General features: G+C 42.1%; 1 protein-coding gene across 1 annotated transcript in view; it reads right to left on the reverse strand.

The window, feature by feature from the left end:
- Positions 1 to 21,994, reverse strand: part of phlpp1 (PH domain and leucine rich repeat protein phosphatase 1) — a 44,768-nt gene extending 22,774 nt beyond the window's left edge. Inside the window, exon 1 of the mRNA XM_085377642.1 lies at positions 20,083 to 21,994. Coding sequence (XP_085233768.1) covers positions 20,083 to 21,712 — 1,630 coding nt within the window. The 5' untranslated portion in view covers positions 21,713 to 21,994. The remainder of the gene's footprint in view (positions 1 to 20,082) is intronic.
- Positions 21,995 to 22,373: the final 379 nt, after the last annotated feature.

Genomic DNA, 22,373 nt, shown 5'->3' on the forward strand with positions numbered 1-22,373 from the left:
TCTTGTAAATTATGTATGATAACATGTTGGCATACATCAAGTGTTATCGTGCAATGTTATCATGCTAAGCATATTAACTTAGCATGATAACATGGTAAGCTAATGTAAAGATGAGATGAACGTAAAAAACACAAAAATATAGACATTAACATATGTGAGCCTATTAGTATATGGGAACACTATTGTCTACTTTATGTTAGTGTGACAACATACTGTACTACGATTAACCTGAAAAACAGTAAGCCAATATTAACTTGTTAGCATTGTGAACTTGTTAGCATATAGGGGCAGTCTCTTATGCTAAGCTAAGCTAACTGGAAAAAGTTTGAGTTAAAAAGTCAAGAAAAAATGCATTTTTAAAACAATATTGTTCTAGTCTAGTTTAAAGCTCGTTTATGAATGCATCAAAAATATTAAAAGCCTAAAATTAATGGGCAATAATGTAAAAGATCGAACTACTGTGGCTAGCATAAAGCTATATTTTTTCTAACATTCTGAATTATTCAGATACCTAGTAATACCTTATAAATCAGAGAAAGAGAGCCTGCTATAAGTATAAAAATGTCATTTTGATGAGTAATCTTTTATAAGGATATTGGATATGATAGGTAGTCTACTGTCTGTGTTCACTTTTTTCTAGTGCTTTAATTACTGGCTCCAGTTTGAGTTACATTCAGCTTCGAGCTCCTGTCTGCTGTCAGTGGACATCCTTCAGTCTTAACAGCACAGCCGAGGTGATGCCCCCTCCCCCCAACAGTAGCACAGCAGAGCCAGAGAGATGAGAACTGGAGTCTAGGGTATTGTAGTGACCCAGGTGCCCATGTGACATCACTCTATCACAACAGAGAGGATGAGGTGGACAATTATTAGTGTGAAGGATGCCGTAAAATTCTGAAAGCTCATCTCTTTTAAACTTGTCACCAAGGAGGGCAACATGCACACACACGCAGACACTACACAAAATATCACTCTCTCAAACTCTCAGTCCAGTGAAACACATCCTGAATCCAAATGAGGTCACAGCCTGCGATATCTTCTCCATCAAACCATTATTACCCTTTGCCCCTGGGAAGAAGGGAACTAAACAGTCCTCTGCTATTAAAGGCATTGTACAACTCCAGTTATCAGGTCATTGCATTACCACCCACCACCTGCAGGGATAATGCCCGGATGCAGAGCAGCACTGGGTAAAGGAAGGGTTGTCTTATCTGAAGATGAATTTGTCTTTAACGCTGCCTTTTTTGTCACTTCGCTTTTGCCCATTTGCACACTCACTTGCACTTCTGCATTTTTAATTTCTAACGTTAGTTAATGCACGCTGGCGAAAGAAAAAAAAAACTCAGTCCACTTAATATCATTCCATATCAGATCATATTAACCTGAGATAAATCAGTACTGAAAGGCAGACGCAATTGCAAATGCAAACGATGTATGAATGTGTAACATGCGCCTGACCGTTGGCACGAGGAGTTATAAAGGCTCAACAAGTGTTTAGCGAATCATCCTGTGCAGCTATTTAAATATTAAATATATAAAGTTTGTGCCTTTAAATAAAAGTAACACAGTCCTTCAAGCCACCCATTACACTGGTAACATGCTTCATCACGTTATTTAAAAAACACTAAACACCACTTAGGTGCAGTGGATAGAATTGTATTATGGATGCTTCAAATTCAGGTGCTGGCATCAGGGTGAGAGAAAAAAAGATGTTCCCCAGTGATTTCCTGCCAGTGAAAGGGTTGGATACTGACGTACATTTGTGCTCCCCCTCTCTCTTCCCAGCTCCACTCCTGCTGCTGTTATGTAATGAGTGCGTGTTATGAAACCTTACATTGAAATACACAGGCCTCCCGGTCAGCTAGCTCACACATTCATACACAGACACACAAGAGCTGTGGGGATTTTTTTCATTTATTAGCTTTTCTTTTGTATTCAAGTGAATGCATACAGTTTTTTGCATGGGAGCGTGTACTACAAATTAACTGAAAGCATGGGTGTTATGAGTATATGAGTATAATTCCAAGGCTGTGGAAGTTTGTTGGACTCCCAAATTAATTATTAGTATGCTTGTGCATCATCTTTTTCTACAAATGCAGAAAAAGATGAGGGCCAAAAGGCATGTTAAAAGCATCAATAGTGGAAGCATGGCAGTCTAGTATAAGGCAACAGAGAGAACGATGCAAATAAATGGAGCTCTACGGAAAGAAAGAAAGAAAAGTTGACGCCAACAAGAACAAGATAAAAATGGGCTAAGATGAAGAAGTGAAACGATAATAGATGTAAAGACAAACAGATGCACAATATAAACAGACGGGATGAATTGGCTAGTGGCATGTTCTGTCACCTCAGGCAGAAAGATTCACAAGAGGAAAGTGCAGTGAAAATGTTATGGGAGTAAATCTCAGTCAGCAGTAAACCTGAAAATACACAAAATACTGTCGTTTCCAGCTGACAGATTTAGAGTGATAATATAAAATCAGTGAGCTAGGTTTTGTAGTTCGGATGAGTTATGTCTGTAAATTACAGTGGATGATTACCGCTGACGATGAGTATTCATTTTATTGATCATATTTTGTTTAAAATACTCAAAAAAGTTTTTTTGAATAACAAAATAAGTAATAATAGCTCCCCAAAAAACTGTCACTGCGATAATTTAACTGTAATAAACATCTCACGAGAAGCATAACTAAAATGTCACAGTGACTGTCCATCATCTGTTCTGTAAATGATCAGTTCAAGTTATCATCATTGTTATTATTAGTATTATTATCATCATTGTTATTATTATGTTAGTAACACAAATGACCTAAAAAAAAAAACCACATGTTCAGCCAGTATTGGCGGATTGCTTCAAACAGAAGTAAAACCTTTTTTGTGTGTGTTTTTGTATGTTTTGTTTAAGAAATGAGGCGAGAAGAATCAAGATTCAGTCACTTGCAATAGCTGTCTAATATCTTGCCAGCTAAAAGTCAGATGTAATTCCTGTCAAACCCTTCTTCTAGCCTTTATATTATATACATAACATAATGCTGTTTCATGTGGAGCTGCACTGCATGCTGAATTTGTCCTCTGGTGTGGAAGAGGTTGGCTAAGTAGGGAAATCATAAATTACCAGCAGGTCATGAACGCGTGAGAAACAAACGGGAGGTTGCTAAGCTTTCACACACAAAATAAAGCAAGCCTGCACACGTATGAACTGAGTTACTGCTGTGTGATAGTAAACTGGCAGGAAAGCCATGGTGTCCAGTTATGTAATGCGTCTCTGTCTTACTTGCTTCCTCTCTCTCTCTCTCTCACACACACACACACACACACACACACACACACACACACACACACACACACAGGTTTCAGCTCTGTGTGTGCGTGCATATGAAATATTTTATAGGACCCTCAGCAGGACCAAAATTCCTCCTTTTTCCTACACATCTTTCTTCATAAACCTTGTATATATAATGTCAGGTTTCAGTATCTCCAGCTGTTATTCACACTTTGTTTTTTCCTCACTTTCTTCTGTCCAGTGGTTCAGTGGCTGTTCATGTGGGTAGGGAATGATTTCTAGCCCAGGTTACTCACAGCCTGACCCCTCTCTTGCTCTCTCTCGCTCTCTCTCTTTTTCTTGCAAACCTATAAAAACCTTAGCCATCTTTTGAAATATACTGGTACAGGCAGTACCCGAAAGCAAAAAAGAAAATTAAAACAAAAAGAGAGAAATGACTGCATTTATATTAGTGCTTTATTCAGCGCTTCTCTCCATTTACAACCCCAACTAGCCCACCCATCCCCTGGCCCCACCCACAGACCTCCACATGCCAGTGGTCCCTGCAGTGTGTCCTCAGCACAACCTGTGCCATTATGTTCAAGGATACACTGTTGACAGCTATGGGTCACTGCAGTCTGGGCACAGGGTGGCACACACTCATGAATGATGCAGCACTCGCCTTTGGTCTTAACAGCTCTTTGACAAACACATGAGGAAAGCTAGCACACAGGAAATGCATGCACAATGTAACAAAGGCTGACTGCAGTGTAGTATGAAGTTGCAATTAAAGAAAATCCCAAAGCAAAGAAACAATGCCGTGTTAACAGCATCTGCCTCGAGGAGTTTTTACTTAAACCCAATATGAACTCAAGCATACATTCACAAGCTCCTTTAGTATGTTGGCTATAATGTTTTATAATTACCATCAGAACTCAGTACACGAGGGGTACCTTAAAATGTGAGACAACATGCTCTTCGGGCTGTGCCAAAAAGTCTAGCAAACAAAGGTTTTCTGTCATAAAAATAAAGGGCTGTTTTTAATCCAGTTCAATTCAATTTTATTTAAATAGCACCAAATCACAACAACAGTTGCCTCAAGGCGCTTTATAGTGTAAGGTAAAGACGCCACAATAATACAAAGAAAACAGAAGGAAGGAAAAACTCCCTTTTAACAGGAAGAAACTCCAGCAGAACGAGGCTCAGGGAGGGCAGACATCTGCCACGACTAGTTGGGGGTGAGCAGATGAAGACAGGACAAAGATATGATGTGGAAGAGAGTCGGAGATTAATAATATCTAATAATTACATGGAGAGAGGTGTATAAACACATAATGAGTGAAAAAAGTGACTGAAGAAGAAACACTCAATGCATCATGGGAATCCCCCAGCAGCCTAGATTTATTGGAGCATAACTAAGGAGGACTCAGGGTCACCTGATCCAACCCTAGCCATAGACTTTATCAAAAAGGAAAGTTTTAAGCCTAATCTTAAAAGTAGAGAGGGTGTCTGTCTCCTGAATCCAGATTTTTTTTTTTTTAAACCAAAGGAAGGTCTCTCCAAAGCTGCTATTACTGTTTTCACAAGCTGAGAGAGCACTATGTCTCATTAATGACACTTCGGGGAAAAAGCCGAGCATTTGCTGGTTTCTGGCTTCTGAAATGGGCGGTGCATCTTCATTTTACTTTACAAATTATACTCAAGAGGCAAGATGTTTACTGTGGCTACAGTTATGCATGTACAAAAGCAAACAAACCATACAAAGATATTGACCAGGCCTCTAGAAAAGTTTTGAGTGCAAATTTTCTCATCACTGAATCAGAAAAAAAATGCTCTCCTTTAGGAGCATTATTTTTAAGATTTACCCAAATCGTGCAAGAGCTTTCACAGACACACATATTATGTTATCGTTCGCAACACTGGTTGCTCATCAGCGCTAACACTGTGTCACTTCAGCCTCCGCATTCTGTCACTCAGCAGTTGCTAATGGCCTGCATACAGCAGCAGCAGCTTGTTTCTGCTGCACTCTATACAGCCTTGATAAAGTGCAGTGCCTTATACTGTATGTCGGGCTTAAAGAAAGTGAGGTAGGGGTGGGGAGGTGGGTACAGTCATCTTAAGCACAGTACAATAACACCCATCCAAACAGAGAGGTTTAGGCTTACCCACCTCACACTCAACCCCCCTGGGAAGTGCATCAAGGGAGGGTGAAATACGAGAGCTAGGGATGAAGAGACGGCGGCGATAAGGAGCAGGCTGACAACACCTCCTGCTGATACAGTGGCTAAAGAGGCGAGATGAGTATAGTAATTGGTAAGCGAGCGAAGGTTTGATGTTGAGCAAAAGGTTAAAACTGATAGCGGTGGGTTGCACAAGCATGGAGACACACACTCACGCATTTGTGTTTACGTCGGTGACTAATTAGCATACAGGGACTCCCATGTGTTTGTCACCTTGGGCTTCCCTGTTCATTTGTACCACAGCATTAATAATGCTGACAGTAATTAAGATGGAACATTTCACATACACCCTTCTCTTCTCATCATCATGCCACTGCCCTTTTCAGCAAAACTAATATTTCTTCTTTCAAATGGCGAGAAACGAGAAAATAATGGTAATGCGTGGATGACAAACTTGACATTTGGGATATTTACACACACACACACACACACACACACACACACACACACACACACACACACACACACACACACACACACACAGTCAAACAGTATGTGGTATAGGCACAGAGCACCATGGCTCTAAAAAGAAAAAAAAAATAACTTCAATAACACCAGAATGAGCCAAAGTCAACTGCAGAGTCGAAATCCCCCTCTGCATTTCAGCACGGTCCTCCCGTATTAATGATAATAATAATAATAATTGTACTTCATATCTGTAAGCCACCAATTTAATTAAATTAACAATCTAAAATAGAGGCTTTTAATTGAGATACCAGAACTTCACTTCCACAGCCTGAAGGCCGTCACAGACGCCCATTAGAAGGAGAAAATATTTAAAGGTCACAAAAGAGCAAAACTGCTACAGATAATCAGGTGGATTGTTTGAGTCATGGCAACACTGACGACTGCGATTCCATGACATTTGGAGAGTTCTAAAAAGGCATAAACAAACTACTTGTTAATTTATGGACAGTGTTCATAATGAAGCTCCAAAGGCCTTAGAAAGTTAATGTGACAATAAGTAAAAATCATAATTACAGGAGCAGGAGGATTGCCAACTCTCTGTACATTTATGTATATATTTTACTGTTAACTCCTGCACGGCAGCTAAATCCCTTTTCTTCATATTTTGTTAAGACCGAGACTTTGTGTGTGTACCTGTCAGCCACTCGCACATGATGCCTTTAAAACTCAAAGGCTGAAGGCATAATAAAGTGGGCAAATGGATTAATCTGCCTCTAGTGTATTTCAGTTTACAGCCATGTAGGGCTGGGTTATATCATACCATTCACGGTAATAACGGTGTAATTTTGGGCAACGATAGGAAAATGAAATATCGCGATAGAATATGGGTAAAATGCGCATGCGCAGTGCCTTTGTTTACATACGCACATGGCGGCGACGCAGAATGAGAAGAGCGAAAGTGGATCGTTAAATGAAACGGATGAATCAGAATTGGTTTGTAACAATGCTGTAACCTCAGTGGTGTGGAACTGGTTTAGCTTTCGTCCGTCAGATACACAACAAAGCACTATTTTTGGTAGAGCATGCTAGCGGGCCGCCGTTATTACCGTGTTGTTTGGAAAATACGGCACACTTAAAATCAATCCTTTGATTTTTCTGAAAATCGACAGTGCCCCTTATAATCCCGTGTGCCTTATGTATGAATTCTGGTTGTGTTTATTGACCTCGAAATGATTTTATGTGGTACATGTTGCTCGAATCTGTCAAATGTTTTAATACGATTTTGCTAAGCTACGAAGCCGCACCGCTTGATGGATTGTCGGAGCATTACGGCTATCGTAGGCAGGAGCCTCGCGGAGTGATACGTACTGCGCTTCAACATAATATTACCGTATTGTGTGTGTATAACCTCTTTTTAAGTTTTGTGGATATTATACATGGTTATGCTGAGGATATATCGGCCAATTTCCACTGGAAATGCCTTTTGGTTAAACTGTCAGCAAGGAATTTGCACTGTTACGTTTTTATATAACTTTAATGCACATAAAAAACAGCTGCTTGTTTAAGTGAAAATACATTGATGGGGTTTTTTGCACTAATAAAGTTGTGGAGTTGTAAAGTATTTTGTCTAGTGTCAATTATATCATCAGTTATATCGTTATCGCAAATTTTCAAATGTATATCGTGATAAATATTTTTGGTCATATCGCAAAAAAGGTTGGGAACCGCTGGCTTAAACAACATGGCAATGCAGCTTAACAAGTAAGTATAGGTCGTTGTGCTGTAAAATGCTGCACAAAATGCTTTGAGGACAACAGCGATGATCACCATCAACAGATGTGATATTATCGACTGTGTGCACTGAGCATGTGCTACAAATCAAAGTGTAGACAGATTCCTGCTTAGAAAAAAAGAGGCAGATTTAAGTGGGCGGCAGCAACATTTTCATACGTGCAGAACTAGAATAGCACTGGAGTGAGCTAGAGACTGGCTGAATACCAGAGCAGTGTACAAAATCATAAAGAAAGCGTGTGTGAATGGTGGGATTAATATTATGCTCGGCAGACTGAAAACTGCAGGCTGCTTGAGGCTCCTGTCTGAACTTGTTTTTCCTCATATGCAACGTGCCATTTGATAGCAGAGATACACTGAGCTGACGTGTTTTGACCATTACTGCAAGAAAACTGTAAATCAAGCTCAGTTAGCCCTGTCTTTATATGAGCAGTGCATAGTGGCAAAGACAACTTTTTCATTCCTGATTGATTAGCTGTTAAAACAAGCTGAAACACAATCAAATCACTTTCAGTTCCAAGCATTACCTGCGGGTAAACCAGACATACAGATAACAAGATCACTTCTTATAGTAAGTACTTAACCTTTGCCGCCATTTATTATCAGAAGCTATAAATGACCCTCACAGCTTGGCTAAATCTGGCACATATCCACCGAGGTACTGCAGGCATTCAAGTTATTCTGGGATCAAATACATTAAGGGTTGCCATGTTGGCAGCATGGATGTGTGGCGTCACACTAAGAAGGTGCTGAATTTGAATCCACTGGCTGGCTGGGACCCTTCTGTATGGCGTTTTCGTGGTTCGAGTCCTCGGGTACTTTCACCCAAAGTGCTGCACTATGTCCAACAGCATGTCCAACTATGTCCAACAGTATGCTAATTGGTAATTCTAAATTAGCTGTAGGTGTGAATGGTTGTCTGTGTTAGAGCCACAACAGATTGGTGACCTGCATGTGATTTTAAAATAATATAAACATATAAACAAACGTTGAAACTAAGAAATAGTATTGTTGTTGTTTTTTTTTAATAAACACTTATTTGGTATTTAATATAAGCGAACAGACCCTTTCTGTCCGCTCTGTATGGCTGCTGTTGCAGCTCACTTGGTTGAGCAGGAAAACCACATGCTGAAAGGCTGCAGGTGCAGGTCATTCTGCAGGTCATTCTCACTACCCTCCTGTCTACTCTCTACTGTGGCTGTCTAAAAATGACCAAGAAATCAAAAACTCTGTATATAAGGGACAACATTTAAAAAGAGTAAAGCTTAGCACAGTCTGCGTGGCTTCTTTTTGAAAATCCCGGACTGGACATCCTCTTATAGAGAAGATAGACCCAATATAGTTCAAAAGCCAGCACCTGCCACTGTATCATAGTATGACATGGATTACTTGCACAGCTGTGAAGGCACCATTAACACTAAACAACATAGTGTAAATACAGAGAGAGCATCTGCATGATGAGTTTTTTAGTGATCTGTTAATTATCTATTGGGGGGTTTTAGCTTTATTAGATAGCGGAGTAAAGATTCGACAGTGAAGCAGGGAGAGAGAGAGCGTGAGGAAGGCATGGGTCAGGCTGCTGTATTTAGCTTTGCAGCACACAAGGCCCTGCTCATATAAGGAAGACCACATTCTGCACGTATCCCAGCAGTATGACTCTCTAGTTACACAATTTGCTGATAAACTGGCCTGACCAGGCCAGGCATCAAAGGAGGCCCAGAACTGCTAACCAGCTGAAACCCCGTATCATCCATTAGCTATCAAAACTGCAGCAACTGCTCTTCTTATTTTCCAAACACAGAAGTGGTGATGCAACACAGTAGTAAACATACCCCTGTCCCAACTTTTCAGGTATTGTCTGCAAGTCACTGCATTTTACAAAGCTGTGCTCAGGCACTAATAAACCAGTGATTTCTGCTTTTTCTCATCCATATTTCTAGCTATTTCTATTAAAAAGCCTACTTTTTTAGATAGGCTACTAAAGCTTGTCCATGAAGACTGCAAGTCAGCAAAGCCAGTTGTTCTTTAATACCAAAGAAGGACAGTCCATGAAGCAATCAGACTCCAGATCTTTGCTTGAAGCCTCAACTAGTCCGACCCAGAGCAGAGAGAGAGAGGACAGAGACAAGAGAAAGCCTTTCACACCAGTAAATGGACAGAGGGCAAGAATTAAAGGGCTGTGCTCTTGTGATGATGCAGAGGGACAGAACGAGTGAATGAATGAAATTGTGATGTTGTTGCACATTCCCCTGGCCCCACGTGCTCACTTTTCTCTTTCTTCTCATTCTCCCTCCTCCCTCCTTCCCCTGTCCTTTTGTTTTGTTTAAAATTTAACAAGGTCTGGAACAGCGAAGGGCTGAAGCGGGCATCCGGGGTGTTTTGGCTCAGCTTCATGTCACATGCAGGGGCCATGTGAACACAGTGGCACTGAGGGAGAGGGAGGAGGGGTGAGGGGGTGCCAGGGTGGGAGGGCAGTGAGGGAGAGAGAGGGAGAGAGCAAGAGAGAAGGGGGGGTAGTGAGAAAACAAAAGAGGGAAAGTCTTTAATCAGAGGAGCTGGGAAAAATAGAAAAGTGGAGGCCAAGTGAGAGTTGATAAAAGACACCAAGTGTTTATGTGAAAGAAACCACAAATGAAACAGGAACTGCTGACAGAATGTCACTGGGCAGAATAAGCATGCGCAAGAGAGTAAAATCCACAGGGGAAGGACACGAGAGAAAAGTGAAGGGTAACTTCCTGGTGCAGCAAGTGACGCCTTCACTTTTTTCCAGGACCTGGGTAATTATCAAACTGCACAGCTAACAGAAAGAGACTAGCAAATTGCCCTGCTGATGACTGAGACAGGCTGCACACAGGCCACAGTTTCACCTGTCCATTCTCTAAAGGCTGATGTTGAGCCTTCACCTATACAGACACACCACTATTATACAGTTAGGTCAAGAAATACTTGGAGGGTATACCTATACTGTATGGTTGGACACAATAATATTTAAAATTCTTATTTTAAATACTTGAAACCCATGGACTCAAACAAAAATAAAATAATAAAATAAAGGACTTCCTCTTTTCTGATGCTCTACCAATCCTTTAATGCTGTTTGTTGGCCCCTTTGTGCCAGCAGCTAAAATGCATGCTCAAACATTCACATTGCTAATGTATATCTCTCTGATGCATTTCTTATTTGCATGTATTGCTTCCTCAACAGCATGCAGTGGGTTCACAGCAGCGACTTCAAAAAGCAAATGCTACAGCTAGAATGATGGAATAGACCACACCTGTCTATAAAAAGGGGTCTGAGACAAGCAGTCACTTGAGAAAGAGTTGTGATTCATGAATTTTGACGTAATCCCGTTCAATTAAAGATATAAATGTCACTAAAATATATTTTGATAAACAGTTGAAATGCCAAAAATACATATGAACCTAACTGTTAACACCCAGCGCCTATAACAAATCTTACCTGTATAAATGTTTTGGTAGCTGCTAATGATTCTGTTCAGTTTTGGGAAATGTAACGCATCTGTAATAATCCAACTGGGACAAACTGAAATTGTTACACTACTTATTTTGATATTCTAAACACCAAATAGTGAAAGAACAACAGTAACCTGTTCTATTAACTCTTAGATGTGTTTCTGGCCAATTAATGAATGCCAGTAAATTATTCACTTTCCTTTAAGATGTTCTTTTCGTTAACTATCCAGTTTTATCAAATAGTTACAATTTGTTTCTTTCTGTCTGGTGTTTGGTGACAGGCAGGTGGCACTGAGTGGGTTTTTGGTGTATCCCACCTGGATACAGGGACTACTTTGGAGCAAACAGCGCAATTAAAGCTATAAGAATAAATTAAAAACACTATGGCCAAGTGTGATCAGATTAAAAGAAGAATGGAGCGCTATGGATATAACATTTTCGAATTTTAAGTATAATATCTGTGCATGTGTCTTGTGCAGTAATCATGCAAATCTGTTCCAGTAAATCACTGGCGTGTGGTGGCATCCTTCTTGTTTTTTAATAACCTTTCTTTCTTCATTCGCTCACCAATGAGGAAGTACTTTCATTGTGCTTCAGCATTTTTTTGAGAGAGATGAACTTCAAAATAGGTCAGTTCATATCAACAGATATGTTGTTGATATGAAATGACAACTCTGTCCACTTTCTATTAGAGCAAAGTCCAAAGAAATGAGCTCAGCTCCACCCAAACACACCTTATCTAACTGTGTCCAGATGACACATACAAAGATTCAAAGACCGCCTGGTAACTTTCTTTACACAATAATGTTTGCAAAACATTCTACCTCCTTAGCTTTTTCTGTTCCGTTTCTACAAAGCAGGAAAATGTATCTGTAAAAAAAAAGAAAAAGAAATACAGAGCCACCCCAAAAAGCAAAGTGATCCTATCTTTTCTTCTAATGAAAACAAAAAGCTAAGACACTGGATTTTCAAACACAAAGCAAGCTACCCTGTCTGGAGACGTGGGCTTTGTAAAACAAATCAGTCTAAGCACCACTGGAGTGGTGGTATTTAAAGAAACATCCAAATTGATACAGTTCTGTCCAGTAGACTAGCAGGCAAGCAGGCCGCTTTTTTTGGGCCTCTTTAATGCTGAGAGTTGCAGATGTTGTTGGGTATTAGGCTATGCTGCTGCTGATCAAAGCTGCATAAAGTCAGCCCCTGCTGGCCGGCTTCTAATCCCCCGCTCATGGATGTGGTCGGAGCATTTGGCAAGGGCAGCTTGACAGACAGCTAAGAGGATGGGCTTCTCCCACAGGGCAGGAAAAGCCGCTGCCCTTCCCAACCCCCTTTCCCAATTCCCTATCAAAGATGTGCCGGCTGGCAGACAACAGTGACATATCAGCATGACATTGCTCAGCCTAGATTCAACTGTTTACAAAGGCACTTTCAGCTGCATACAACCCTGTTTCTTTTTTACTTACAGTGTTTACACAGTGGGCATGCTATATACCCAAGCAAGCAAATCCACGCACGGAGACAGCAATCAGACAGAGACTTTTAAGCGTCTAAAAGCAATGATGTTAGCTGTTGGTTTTTGTCATTTATTAATAAGACAACCAGGAGGGTGACCACTAATTGTCAGAATGAAAAGCAATAAGCAAGGAAAGGATAGAGATATGGGAAGATAAATGCAAACTGTCAGATGGTGTGAGGGAGGAGGAGATGCGAGAAAAGATAGCGAGAGGAAAGGGAGGAGGATCGATCATGAGAGAAATTGAGAGAGGGAGGATGATTCGGCGTGAGAGGAGAGAAGGGGAGGGTGGTGGATGTCAGCCAAGAAGGCAATCTATATTAGACAGAACACAGTTCCCCTTGCTTTAACTGCTACAAGCTGACACCACCATCCTCTCCAAGTCTGCCTCAGTAGACACACACGTGAATCCTCCGAGATGCTAACATCCAGCTCAGCACTGAGACTCTATGGTCACTATTCGTTTAAGAGCGCTTGCGCACGTGCGGCTCGCATGTGAACAAAAGTAAAATGCATACAGTAAATCTATTCTTTGATCGCTCAGTTTTCTCTTGGGCACACGGATACACTAGTGAAAGCCAGAAAAACCTCAGCGCACACCAACACATGCGTATTGGATTTGAGCTCTGGAACGTGTGAAATCTGGTTACACAATTACATAATGACTCAGCAATGGGCCATTTAGAAAGACCATTAGCTGTCAGGCGAGAACGTGAATGTGAGGAAGGATGAGGCAGCCCCAGTGCCTCACTTCTGCAGAGATGATGCAGGAGCCTTTACACACACGGAGATCCTTTGGTTCGGCTGCGTTTTATAGGTTTAAGTGAAAGCGACACTTGAATATTGCAAATGATCAACATCGCCGAGCACCAATAAAACATCATTTGATTAACAAAATTCACCCAAAGTAAACCGCTGGAAGGCATCCTCCTACTGTTATTATGATAACCAGTAATCGTTCATAAAAACAAAAAAACAAAACAATGACAAGAATCGCGCAGACTGTCCTCCTTCTGCCTTTGAAAATGTTTTCATAGAAATGCAAGTGTGAGTGTGGGAGCAATCTGGCGCGCTGACTGTACGAAGGGAGCAACGTGGCACTGACAAGACAGAGTGAGTGGTTTTCTGCTTGATAGCTGCCACAGAGCCTGCTGGAGAAAGCTGGGAGCTTCATTAAGCCTTTAAACCCTGCACAGTCCTTTAAGTCATCACGTCACTAGCCGCTGCCGCCTCAGAGAGGCCCCTGAGGTAACAGTGGAAATATACTGCCCTGAAAAGAGATTTCACAAAGCTTTGAGAGTAGTCAAACTATTGCAATCTTCATGAAATGTTAACATGTTCCTCACACCGTAGGCAACAACCTGCCCAAGATTCCACCGAGACTTTATTATTATATGATAAATATAATAATAGAAAGCTACAAATCTTTTAAAGATGTGTAAGAAGAGTGACAAATTCAAGGGCAGCTGAGCGTGAACACTTGCCCCCCACACACCTCTACAACAAGAGGTGGTGGCTCTGCTTTGCTTTAGGAGGCCATGGATCATTTGAGTCCACTTGTATCAGAGGGGGAAAAAAGTTGTTCTAAGTGATCACTTTCAACTTTTTACATCAAGAGCAGGAGTGGTCTCTTACAGGATGACTGTGCCCACATACAAACCACATGAGGGGTCACTGAAGAGTTTGATGAGCATGAAAATTAAATGATTAATATGCTATGCATACCAGCTGAAAATGCACGAGAGACTTTGGACCAGAGTGTTAACTTTCTTCACCTCCTTCACTAAAACACTCTACATCAGAATATCTTTTGAAAGAAATTGGTGATCAGTGCCAAGGTACATTGGTTCTGGTGGCGTGCAGGGGTTCAACACATCTGCGTACCAAAATGAAAAGAGGCGATGACCTGATAACAACTATCAAAATTTGGAGAAATGACATATAACAGTTCAAGCTGATCTCACAGCACATTTTTTAATGTTTGTAATGACAAATTTCCCAACATTATTTGGTGTCCCTGAACATGACTGGTGGTGGAGGAGTAAGTCATTCTTGACTTTCACACCAGAGACCCATACATTTCTTCACACAACATTTGTAGGGTATGTGTTACAGATATGTCATATGGTTGTGTTTAGATTTAGCTATTAAAAACTACTTGGTTAAGGTTAGGCATTAATAATAATTTTTAAAAAAGTGTTTTGGGCTGAAATACAACAGTTGCCACAGCTTTTAGAGCTTTGTTTTCCTGGTTGCCATGGTGTCACATGCTCTTTCTGTACAACAAAAAGAAAAAACTGCGAATCTGACACAAAATATATTTCATATTGAAATGCATTACTTACAGAATTTGTGTCCATGAACAAACAAACACACACACACACACACACACACACACACACACACACACAAAGACATTTTCCTGACTATTAGACACGTTACCAAGAGACTGAGCAGGATTTTCCTTTACAAAGCAAAGAAGTCTCTTTAGGAAAATGTATGGCGGCAAAAGAATTGGGCTCAATTAATCTGACACTTTGTTCATATATTGTTTGTTATTTTAGGCACCAAAGCTCCTTGGCTAGGTAAAAGAAAAATGATAGCAGTTTGGGGTAAGGGAAACCTTTTTACAACAGGCCACCTGCTTATACTCTAGATTTAATTTTTTCCTATGTGCTTTAGTTAGTAAAATTACATTTATAGTTCTCAGATTGTCTGTTACACATCTCTCAGCATGAACAGGACACACAAACACAGAGGAAAAAATAAAAAATAAACAGTTGTGGAACTTCGAAGGCTTGTGTTGAAAAGGTCCGGATAAGTGCAGAAAACCCCCCCTCCCCCTTTAAACAAAGCTTTCTGTAAGACGCGGAAGGAATATTACTGCCATTTTTAGATGCAGTGGAATTAACCCAGGTGATGACAAAAATGCAGAATATGTGCAGTGTTAGCCTTGGCCTTGTAGCTAGATCCCAAAGCAATAAAGTAGTCAAGGTATTGCCCGAATGTTGCAAGTAAACACCTGAATATCAGTGAGGCCATGTTTCAGTTGGTCTTGAGGGTTTGCAAAAATAAACTGAAATAAAAATGTTACATTTCATTAAAATTGTGCACATAATGTGAAAAACCAATATTACTCAGATTACAACGTTAACGGCTACCATAAACCTGCAAAGCTACAAACATTTTTAATCAGGAAGATATTGTGTTTCATAAAACCAGAGTCATTATTGGTATTATCTCTGCTTTTATTAGTTCTTCATGGCTGATTCTTCCTGCCAATTTCACCTTCCTGGCGCACAATGACGACATGGGAATTACCTGAAAATTGGGTGCAGTGTGCTGAAACGGCTACCAAAACTGACTTCCACAGAAGCTTGAGCTATGAACCTGCATGGAACTGAAAGGAATTAATACCTTGATAGTTTCTAGGCCCGTGGTCATTAATTTCACTCGTAAGGCACACCAAATCTTCCCACTTTAGACCTACAGGAAACTGCTTTTCAAACATTTCAACTTTAATAGAGTACGAAGTAGAGCTCACAAAAAGTAGCTGGTATGCTTAAGTGCATAGATGAGAGTGTTTGCGACGCCGCGTAGGCTAATGAATCTAAATAATTTAGCATGCTGCTTTGGTTTAGTTAAGAACTTCAGGCTCTTTGCCTCTAGAGAAAACCCTGTGCCAGTGTGTGCATGTCAGTATGCCATTTCTCTTTAAAACAAGTCTACACACACACACACACACACACACACACACACACACACACACACACACACACACACATCTAGAGAGAGACAAACACTACTACCTCTGGGTAATGGAAAAGAAGCACCCCAGTAGGGGGTAGGTAACTTCATTAGCTTGCTGGACTGGAGATTTGCAGTCATGAGAGAAGAAACTGGGTTACAGAGTAACATTGAAAAAATATAATGTTTTAATCTGAAATATTACAATTTTTACTAAACCGCACCGTTGATTAACAGAGAACTTCTGTTTGCTTGCTAAGCGATGATGCATCAGCCCTGTTTCCAGGTCAAAGCATCTACTGCATTGACTGAGGCTGTTGTCTTTTCAACATGTTGTAATGCTTTGCGCCTTGTTTTATTTAATAAAACAATTTCCCTCAAAATAATAAGTGTTCATTCTCTAGATCTCCAGCTTTCAGATAGCACTACTTATATGCTATCTGAAACCTTTAACATGCCTTTTATAAGGCTCACAGTCTCCTGAACACCAAATATTTAAATGCTTAAATATTTAAGATGGGCTCATCTGAAATGTTTTCTTGGCTTATGTTTACCATATGATGGTGTTTATCTCCTTCCTCTAAACACGACTTCACTAACCCTCCAAATGTCACTGTTATTTAATTTCCATCTTTCTTTATGTCTAAAGTGATAGCAATGTCTGTTTTAGTTTTTCTTTAGAAACAAGAATAAAAGCAGAATGTAGTTTATCATCTTTAGATGAATAGTAGATAGCTAACACTGATAACTAGTGTAACCAACTACTTTACATTTAAAAAGATAGACCACCAAAAAGCATGACTGGTACAGACTGTTTTGCTACATGGCTCACAGCTAGGAAGGTATCCATCACCAACATTTTCAAGAGCAATAATTAAAGAATAAATATTTGTGTATTCTTTATCGAAAAAGTTTCTAGAATAGTAATACAAGAAGAATGATAAAAAGATAGATCAGAGATCCACCAAACATGTGCTCCAGGGAGGCACTGCCTCTCGAGTTCAAAGGAATTTATTCTCAAAAAGATGAGACACTTTGCTATCTGTGATAGAGTTTTACAGTAGTCGGGGCTTAGACAGCTCTCTCTCTTTCTCACACACACACACACACACACACACACACACACACACACACACACACACAAGTGGCAATAACATGCAAACCAAAGCAGATACATATTTTTCTTGACTCCACTAAACTTTAGTTTAATAATAAGTCCAAGTGGCCTTTAAATTGTGTGTATTTTCTGTATTTTTTAAATAATTTTTTTCCCTTATACTCAAATTCTAATAAAGCTGGCTTGGCATTACAAGAGACTCCTGTGTGAGCAGCTCTGAAAGGATCACTCATCAGCCTTCCAAAGAGGACAGCGGCCCTTTGATCTAGTCAGCCTATATGTGTGTGCTTGTGTGTCTAGTAGGGCAAAGTGAGTTTTCTCATTTGACCACTGCAGAGTCTGTGTTCTCAAAGCATGACCTGACCCCTTCCAAGTCAAACTGGTCTCTGGATTGTCCAAAGGATCTATCGAGATGCTCCATGGCAACTCCTCGACTTAACAGCCCCTTCCCATCATTCTCCTGCTTCCCTAATCATGCAGAGTTGCTGAGTACTTCATATGTCACTCTTATTAAAAATATAGCACAGCATAGCGGCTGCTCTCATACTTAATATCTAGGTTACGATTAAAAGTGCATAGAGCTTGTACTGTGCAACAGCGTGAGAAAACATAGTTTAGATACTAAACTTCCTGTATCAAAGGCCACTCTGCATGACCAGACACATAAAACAAAAAGGTCTTCAGTGTGACTGAGGCCTACAGCTGTGGCAGCTGTGGCTGAGATTCAGCCAACAAGTCAGCTGGGGCTAGTCCGATCGCTGCTATTTGAGAGAGAAAAAAGCCATTCGAAGACAGCTCAACATGTGTCAGCGCAGAATTCCTTCATACATCCCATCCCCCTCAGCCCTCTCATTCCCTTCTGTAGAAGACGTGCCTGACATTCTAGAGGAGCCAGCGTACATTCCTCACGTGCTTCAGCGCAGTAAGGAAACAGTGGAAGAGCGGGCTAGTAAAGTCCCAAGGGCATCAGCACTGCTCTCTCTTTACAGTGCATCCCTGTATATATATGTGTATGTGTGTGTGTGTGTGTGTGTGTGTGTGTGTGTGTGTGTGTGTGTGTGTGTGTGTGTGTAGTGCTCTTCAATGTCGTTCTACATGTGGCTGGACAAGAGGCAAGCCTCATTTGCAGACTGCAGCCTGGGTGTTGTTGAGTGGCACTTTGTGTGGTGGTGGTGGTGGGGGCGTGCCGGGGAGAGCTCAGGTGATCGTAGTTAAGCTGTCTCACATGAGATGTGGAGGCGTCACCATCAGAGGGCCGTGAGGGCTTCCTCTGCCGGCAGTTAACAGCTGCTGTTTGCTACTGGCTCATCTCAGATGACTGCACAGGCTCATGTAGGATTTGATTTGTTATTTTCTCTAAATGGGCATTGATTAAGGAGTCCCAGTATGCACGCTTGTACAGCCTTCCATGTAATTAAATAATCCTAGCAATCGGAAACAATTGGTTCTATGGCCGTTTTCAGCTTCTTATTAAATAACTTCTGTTTCAGCAGCCTCCAGGGACAGGAAGCTACAGAGCATTACAGTTTGCACACTTCAGACCAGTTTCCTCAACTGTCCTGATTCAACTCACATTATCACCCCTCAACCACCACCGCCACCCACACACTCGACTTCCCACAGCAGCAAACAGCAATAGCAGCGGTGGTGGAGGCAGTGGCATGGTGAAGAAAAGGGCTTCCTGAGCTTTGGAGAAGCACGTTAACCCAGCTTGGCAAGCAGTTAGTTAGTGTGACAGTAGCTGTGCTGGATGCCAGTAGGACAGGCAGTGTGCAGCATCTCAATGACCAGAATTCACAGAGTCCACAGAGAGGGTTTATGGTCTTCCCAGCCATATCGCTCCCACCCCTATTCTCCATCCAACCAAAAAGGAATTCAGGCTTTTCATTAGGATGATAATGGGGCAAAAGCCGGAAAGGGCCCCCATGTCTGAGCACCATAAGTTGTGGTGATGGCTTTGTAGCCAATGGCATGTGTGTCCATGGGAGCAAAGTGTGCTGCTACAGGCCAACAAAGATAGCTGAAGCCGGAAGAAGCAACAAAAAAACAAAAAACAAAGACTGTAATGCAAGGTAGATCTGTAAAATCAACATCCTTCTGGAACGTGACCTCACTTTGACCCATTAATGCAAGCACACGGATAACCTGAACATAGCAACCCATCACTGGGAAAAAGGCTTAGTCTATCAGACCTTTAATAATGACCCTCTAAAACTGTTGTCGCAGTTATCAGGTTTTGTGCTGCACTCATACTGCACAAGCTCATCCTGTGAAAATATTATCCTGCCTCTGCAAAAAGGATATGGTGTCATACCATACAAATGCCTGAATCCACCAGATTCATTCTTTCACAGGTTAACAACCTGTTCCAAGCACTACAACATTACGGATCTCCACTCCAAACAACAAAGGCTTCATATAAAGGCCTCAGTAACTGTCAGAATGAGCAAAACACACATGGATCGCAATAGGATGATATTATAATGATATTAGTCATATTACACATGTATACACAGACACGTAGTTTCATTTACCTGCATAAAAACGTAACAAGGAGCCAATTTCTGTGTTAAGCCCCTCCTCCTGAACTCTCCACGGGTTCTTAAATCCAAGCTTAAAGAGAAAGTCATTCTGGATCTGCAGAGGCCTCTCATCTGGGCTAAGCCTCCTAACAGCTTCACCATGCAGCTGAACATAGAGTGTGGGGCTGGAATTATAAGAATCTCCATTCTGGTGTGCTGTGAGCCCTGTTTTTACGGCCCCCTGGCCACAGTCCGGATCTTGGATGTCAGGTGTGTTACCTGTAGAACCAGCTCTTGACAATGAGCCGGAACTACTGCTGGGTGGGAGGCTGCCCAGACTGTGTGGGCTGAGTCTGCTATCTGGCCCCACGTCGCTTGTCACGTCGCTTAAATGTCCCACGTTGCACTGCTTGTAGTTGGCAGTGACAGCAGTGATGCCATTAGTATGATGCTGGGAGATGGGGTCCATGCTTGAGCTCGATGCTGGACAGTCGAGTTCCAGTTCGTCTGACGAGCTCCCGTACATGTCATGGCCCTCTGTGGCACTATCAAAGGAGGGACTGAGGATGGATGCCTCAGTTCCCAGGATCATGTCATCACTCAGGGAGTCCCTGTGTTCACTGAGGCGGGCCCCGGAGCTCAGGTCGTCAAATGCACTGCTTTCCACATCTGAGCCAGAGTTTAATCCATAACTGTCCACACCGTTCCTGTGCTCCGAATCATCGTCATTGGGGGTATCCATGTTAGAGTTAGAATTCAAGTCTGACAGCGAACAGGTTATGTTGTCTTCTGACTCCGGGGTGAAAAGTTTTCCATCAACGTCCTGTTGCTTTTGCCTGACATCTGCGTTCTCCATGAGGAGAAGTCTCAACCTGTCATTTGGACGGGTTCTTAAATCTGTGGTTTCCAGTGGGGTCAGGTGGCTGCATTTTATACTCGAGTCTTCTTTTACCTTGTCCTGATTATCATTATATTCATAATTCATGTTACAGTTCCCATTTTGGTCCGTCTTGGAGGCGTCTTTACAAAAAATGCGCATTACAGAGCTCGACTTGCTGGAGAGTTTACTCAGTCGGAGGGCCACCTCGCCGGCTGTGGTGTCCATAGTGCAAAGCACCGGCCTGGGATACGAGGGCATCAGTCTGTCGTGGACGTGTATGGCGCCCCGGTGGAGATCTGCTCTCACCCACTCGCGATCTGCGGACTGCAGCTGCATGTTCTGTCGGTGCTTCATCAGAGTCTTCCTATCCAGACTTCGAGTATGTAAAGACGCAGAGGACAGGGCCGAGTTCATCTTCGCGCCGCAAGCGGCGGTGACAGCTGAGGTGGTAGTGGTGGCTGCAGCTGCAGCTGAGAGGTTCCTCTTCAAGCGCCTCCGTCGCAACAGGAGCGAGCTGGAGTTGCTGGATGAGCTCCGGCCATTAGACGCCACGGCTCGGTTTGACGCACTAGTCCCCGCTGTAGAGGCGGAATGAGAAAGGCTATTCCCGTTCTTTGCCTCAGCGCGGGAGGGTGCCAAACATCCACCGCCATCATCCGCTGGAGTCCCCTGGGCGACAGACAGTCCGCTGGGCTTCTTCATTAACTTGGTCGCGCCTCCATCTGACGCGCCATCCTCAGCGACAGCCTGTACACTTTCCATCCCTGCCAATGAAAAGTCCCCCGCTCTAAATAAATAACGGTGCGCACTTGGTTATGCCTAAAAGCTCTACATTTAAAAGCCCGAATACGTGCCCGCCGCGCTAAATGTCCGCCAACTGGGCGGTGTTGCTGAGTTATTCCACTAGTAGTCATTCACTCCTCGCCTTCCTTTCCCTGTCGGAGTCTCCTCCGCTGCTCCCAAAAAACATCTTACTGATTAAATTCGCTGAGAAAGAGGCTGGGCGAGCAGGGACAGATCAGGGCGGAGACGTGACTGTGCGTCCCATTTGGACCAAAACACAGCGCTAGAATATGAAATGAACGTCGGCCGACCTCCTACGCAAATACCGACTAATATATATTCATGAGGAGGACACAAGATGGGGGTCGCTAACAACAACGCGGTGAATTGTGGGAAGAGTATTGCGCTAGCTAGCGTCTTGTAGTCGCCGCTGCCGGGACGAAACTGTTAAAAAAATACATTTCCCAGCAAGCCTTTTTGCACTTTCAGTCAAGTGAGGCGGCGAACAGTTGAGAGGCGTAAACATAGCGCCTATAAAATGTTTGGTGTTGCGTTACAGGAGCACGTCCTGTGTTTACTGTGGCGAACTCACCCTTTGCTACTTGTACGCTAACAGCGAGTAAAACTGTAAGACGCAGTC

Source organism: Diplotaxodon limnothrissa, linkage group LG18, assembly GCF_057381915.1.
Source record: "Diplotaxodon limnothrissa isolate DT_005_m linkage group LG18, D_limnothrissa_male_GT1.1, whole genome shotgun sequence".
In the NCBI taxonomy this organism is placed as follows: Eukaryota; Metazoa; Chordata; class Actinopteri; order Cichliformes; family Cichlidae; genus Diplotaxodon; species Diplotaxodon limnothrissa.